Here is a 5746-nt window from a genome sequence, read left to right as displayed (position 1 = left end):
CTAGCCTGTCTTTTGTAAATTAAAGCACTACTGCTTTGACTCAGTATAGGGCCATAGCAGGCTCCTGGGGAGAGTTGTGCTCAGCACCAGGCCAGCTGGTAAGTCTTGCTGCAGCAGGTTCTGTGCTGTCGCCCTCATCTGTGCAGGGACAGGGACAGCAATGGGGGTTAGGATTTGTGATTAGTTTGTTTACGCCACTGTCATTTTAGATAAAAACAAATTCAAAGTTTGCTTATACCAAATCTTCAAGTACTGCAAACTTGGCCTGAGTAGGAGGGATTTCTGAGAGCTCACTGTGTTACTAGATATGAATCTGAGGTTACACAAGTGAAAGTAAAATAAGATTGAGGAACAGCATGCTAAAGATTGTAAAATAAATGGCAATGCCTTGCAGTGTGCTGAGAATTTATTCATACTGTGGTATGTTAACACTGTAGGGTGGAAGAGAGGTCTGTCAGATTTTGACCTTCATCATCTAAGGCTGTGTAGATACTTGTAAAATTCCTGCTGGGTTTTGTTCACTTGAAAGTCATTGGATGTAGGTGAAAGCAAAGAGCAAGTGGCCTCTCAGCACAGCAGTAATCTTGTCTGGTAAGCAAAGAGATCACAACCCTGTACTCGGTTCAGTAAAACAAATGCTCACCGTTGCCGGGGAAGGCAGTATAAAATCTTGGCAAAAGGGTTGCCTTGAGCTTTATTTAATTGAAGCATTTAAGCACTATTTGGTATCTCTCCAGTAAGACAAACGAGCAGATGTTTTCATGGAGGCTGACGATCAAGTTCAGGAGCTGAAAGTACAATTGTACAGCCCTCTGGTGCCACATGTGAAACTCATATTCACCTGTATGTGTGTTCAGGCACAGGCTGTCCGTGTGTCTGTCTCTCTTCTGCAGTTCCTGTGTCAGCTTTTCCTTCAGTCCAGCAAGAGAGTCCCTTCTTACCACCGTACTAACACACAGTCTCCACTTTCTATTGAGTAAAACTGCAAAGGCTTTAAGTCATTGTCTAGTTCAACTTCTTTTCCTTCCAACTAGAATAAGAAAGAAAAAAAAAAAATCTAATTAGACTTAAACTGAAATCCCTTCATGTAAACCAAATATCAGGCAGTTGCAGTCAGGGAGAATCTGTCATATTACAGGAATGAAATAAGGTCCTGCATTACAGCATGAAGACAGCCTTCTTCAAGTGAAATGAATTTCTTTACAGTATTTTAGAACATGCTGTTGACCTTTAGCAGCATGAAATATTTTGTTGTTGACTACCCATTTTTAACTCACTTTAGAACTTTCATAGGACAGTTTCAGTTCTGAACCAGGAATTTTAAGTAGGCGATACAGGAGTCCTTTGACCTTCTGAATAGTCATAGACTCTGTAGAGGGAAGAGAGAGAAAAGTTATTAGAAAAATGCTGCTGCCACTGACCTGTAGCAAAGCACCAGTGTTTCACTTTACTTGATTACAGCAACAGTGAAATGCTGTATTGCTGCTTCAGTTCTAACACTGCAATAATGTCTTTGGTACCTGAAACCATATCTGCTACCATCAAATGGAAAATGGTTTAATCTGTGGTGGATAGGGCAGGATGTGCTACTACGGTTTAAGCGCTTTGATCCCATATACCAAATTAAAGTGTTACGGCTTCATAATTCACCTTTTTGGAGTTTGTATTTCTACATGCTAAACTAAGTGACCTTTGGGACACACACCAGCCAGGTTCTGACTGCTTGCATCTGGCAACTGTTCCTTGCAGTTTTCATTACCAGGAATTGGCTTTCCCGGCACAAGTAAGCAAATGGCACTGTGGAACTAGTGACATTCTTAGGAATGGTATTGAGTTATTAGTCCCAAACACATTGTCAGCAGAGCTGTTTATATTATTAAGTCAGTTACAGGAAGGGGTATTTTTTGTAATGGAGCTTGAATGAGTAGATGTAGTTTGTTCCAGAGGCGATACCTGTGTTTGCAATAGATAAATTCAGTATTTTGGTTGAACTTTCACTTCTTTTGAAGCTTTATCTAAAGGCACAGCAATAGTGAGTTATTCCTGTAACACCACACATTGTACGTAGACAAATATTTTTCTATCAGACATTTTTGTAAAAGCTGTATCTATCTGATTTTATGCAACTTGTGATAATAAATGTGATTTTTATTTTAGAATAAAGCTTGAGTATGTCTTTTCTCTCAGACTTAATTCTGACACATCTTTCCAAAACATCAGCTTAAGTTAGAATGGTCTTGTTCATTCTAGTCTCATTACAGGCACTAAAACTGCAAAAGACAAATTCGATAGAGGTCAGAATTAGATTTCTAACTTCATGTATTAGATACTAGACCTCAATATCTAGATTTACACACTATGCAGTTGCCTCTTAAGACTTCACATTCTGGTTACTTGGTTAACACATCCACTAGATTTCATCCCCATTAATTGGCCTTTAATTGCCTCAGCCCCATTAATCATGAAACCAGCAGCAGAGGTCATAAGACAAGCATCAGCTTTCAGTCCTCAAGCTGGACTGAAAGTAAGTATGAAGGCCAGAAAAATAATGACTTTTTCAAACAATTTCTGCCTTTGTCATTTCTTTATATGACAGAGGAAAAGCTTTCAGGAGCTGGCAAAGCCAGAGGCAGCTGCCATTCTTTAATATAGTTATTTGAAAAGGAGCTATGAAACAACTGCTTGAACATAAGCCAAGACTTCTTACCTGGTAGCTTTTTCTCCACTGGCTTCTGTTCGGGTTTCTCAGGACACTTAATTGTCAAAGCTTAAGGAAGAAGGGTGAGGCATTAGTGAAAGAACAATAAGCCCTGTTCTGGCAGAGGCACAGTGTTTCTAGTCTGCTTTTATTACAAGTTGTTTCCCTTAGCTCAGCCTGATCTCTCAAAAATTAGGATGTAGCCCACATCTGAGCAGTTAAGATAGCATTTAGTCATTACCAGAAAAATTAATTAATTTTTAAAAAATTAAAATAACCAAGTTTTTATTAATCTCTGGTAACTTACGGTAGAAGTTACTCCCTAATGCTTAAAGATAGTATTTTTTGATCAAAAGGAGTATTACCTCAAAATGCTTAATTTCTGTTTCATTTTTAAAAAACAACCTGCAGAAGAATGGATATTGCTTATTCAGTTTAAAACAGGCTCTTGGTCCTCTCAAAAGCACCATATAAAGACTTTTTGAGGACATTATTAGCCTAATTATTTTACAGAGATTAGAAGACTTATCTTTAAAATAAGGTCTGTATTATGTCTAGCCAACAAGATTCCTTGTTCTGTTTAGTCTTCCACCTAAATGCATTAGAATGTAATGCTTTAAAATACTATTTCGCCCATGGAGTAAAAAATTTCAGTTCTTCTATCAACTGGGAAACATGAATTTGCAAGTCCAGGATGTAACCTGGATTAAATATGTAGAAGGCCCCAAATATCAAAGCTACCCATATTTTTCTTGTCTGTCCTAAAGAAGTTATAAAAAAGATAATATCAGAAGACAGTTCAGCTGTTGAGATTAAAACCTGAGATGTCTTCTGTAAAAAAGCCATTCACACTGTCAGAATGGAGTATCAATTACCTTTGTTCTCCATTAAATCTCAATTGAGAAAATCATTTGGTTTGGGTTGAGGGGGGAAATGAGAGAGAGTACACAGAATCAGGGTTCCAGTCAAACTCACTGATACAGTTCAGAAAAGAATTACAAGCTGGAACTTTTGAATGTTTTGTTCTCCATATACACCCAGGAGACACTAAACTCATAAAATATTCTAAATGCAGAAGAAACAATTTTGACCATTTCTGTCCTCTTACTCAGGAGCTGATTTTTCAGAGTCAAAGGCTGCTGTCCCTTCAGTTCTCCTTCTTCAGGTGCTCCATATTCTGTTGGAAGAGAAGTTCAAAGACTAAAACTCAAGACCTAAGAGCACTGTGGTGTAGGACCAGGCAGGAGTTCCCTTGGCACAGACATGGTAGGTCCTGCACCACGCAGTGCCGCAGACACGAGCCTTGTTCAGCTGCTACAGCATTCAGGACATGGGGGTGCTGCTTAACATTCCCACTGCTGAGGGAGCTACTGCCTGCCCAGCAGTACTGGTAGGGCAGATGCTCACAGGTGCTGGGATCTCCGAGGCAGGGAGCCTGAGTTCCTGAGGCAGCAGTGCCCCAAAGGGTGCAGTACTGTGCAGCTACCCCACAGGAGCAAAAGCCCACTGGCACACAGGTCTACCAATGGATGGGCTTTCCTAAGGCTGTAGCAGCACATGGAAAAATGACCAAAGGGAAGAGAAATTGAAAACAGAACAAACCTGTGCTGCCACAATGCCAGAAGTGAGGAAATGCTATGGTAATGTGCTTGTACTTACTAAGACAAAGTGCTGGGTATCTGGGATGGGCAGCAAGAAATTCTTCACTTGGTTTGTTTTTCTCTGGGTTCCAATGCCCACCAGCTTCTAACCAGTCCTTTCCAAATATTTTGCGATAATCAAGCTCTGCTCCTCTTCTTTCAGCAGGAAGGATCTGTACTGACACAGGAACGGCACAGAATATAATTATGTAACTTCCCAGAGAACAAAATCTAATCAATGACACTGACTCCTTGGTCTTATTTGGTGTTCAGTATGTTTTAATGCTACCAAGAATCTTAAAAACCATGTCTCCAAATGCTGACTGATCCATATATTCAGTACATTTTAGAGCCATTAAGAGTCTTACAGCCCCTATATCTGTGTACTTGCTGAGCCATAAATGAATACCTAAGCGAAGATTTTGCTGTATATGATGATGCAAGGATGATTTTTGTAGCAATGGATCAGATGCTGCTTCTGCTCTTCTTTATGATAAACATTTGCTGAAAGTTTGATTTGGTTTGGGTAATGATATTTTCCTATTGCAGAAGGCAAATGCTGGTATTGCTGTCACTGAAACTGATCAGACCATGCTGCTTTTTCTATGTTTTCTTTTTTTTAAGAGTATGGTTTTTGTTAACAGTCCTGCAACTTAAACACACCTCAGGCAATGAGAAAAAACCACCATTGACCCATCTTGTCCAAGTCCCCACTGAGTTAGCAATGCTCACAAAGTCGGCTCAGTCTTGTAGCCCTACTGACTGCCCCACTGACAAAGGGATGGACTAGTTGGCACTTTACTTTTCCTGCATCCAAATAATCAGTAATCTTAAAAGAAACTGAAAACAATTCCTCAGGCAGTGATTTAATGCTTGCCAGACTCATGCAATTTGTTGAAATATCACATACCTCACAGTTGTTCAAAACCTCCAACTGACTTATCTTGGCAATAATGAGCTGTATCAGGGTCTCTGGGTTCTTCTCTGTGTCCGTGAAGGGGTTATTGTTACACTGCAGTGCCCGCAAACTTGGCAGTTTATCAAGCTCATTGATAGATGACCACTGAAATGGAAGGGAAGAGTCTTTTGAGGAAATATAAAACATAACTTCATTTCAGAACAATACCTGGTAACACTGACTTTTCCTGTACAACAAATATGACTGGAAAAATTCTTTTGATCATCAGAACCAAGTACTTGGATCCTGTTCATTTAGCTAAGAACTCCATTACATTTAATTAAAACCCAAACCAAAACAAGGAATTAGTCAGAATTTTAGACCATTAGAATTCTGTGAGAGGGATTATGAAGCAGCAGGGAATATGACTAGCTGCCATAACATAAATGTGTTTAACTGACACATTAAGAAATGTTTTTACATTTTTAAATTATGTCTCTGTGTTAATCA

General features: G+C 39.3%; 1 protein-coding gene across 3 annotated transcripts in view; it reads right to left on the bottom strand.

Moving 5' to 3' along the window:
* Nucleotides 1-656: 656 nt before the first annotated feature.
* Nucleotides 657-5746, bottom strand: part of TBCE (tubulin folding cofactor E) — a 51813-nt gene continuing 46723 nt past the window's right edge. For all 3 annotated transcript variants that reach the window (XM_039568145.1, XM_039568144.1, XM_010391525.3), the window contains 6 exons: nucleotides 5249-5401; nucleotides 4358-4511; nucleotides 3807-3875; nucleotides 2708-2767; nucleotides 1278-1369; nucleotides 657-1030 (listed from right to left, as the gene is read on the bottom strand). In XM_039568145.1, the coding sequence (XP_039424079.1) occupies nucleotides 938-1030; nucleotides 1278-1369; nucleotides 2708-2767; nucleotides 3807-3875; nucleotides 4358-4511; nucleotides 5249-5401 (621 nt within the window). In that variant the 3' untranslated portion in view covers nucleotides 657-937. The remainder of the gene's footprint in view (nucleotides 1031-1277; nucleotides 1370-2707; nucleotides 2768-3806; nucleotides 3876-4357; nucleotides 4512-5248; nucleotides 5402-5746) is intronic.

This window comes from Corvus cornix, chromosome 3, assembly GCF_000738735.6.
Source record: "Corvus cornix cornix isolate S_Up_H32 chromosome 3, ASM73873v5, whole genome shotgun sequence".
Taxonomy (NCBI): Eukaryota; Metazoa; Chordata; class Aves; order Passeriformes; family Corvidae; genus Corvus; species Corvus cornix.
This window is presented reverse-complemented; position numbering and strand designations above follow the sequence as displayed.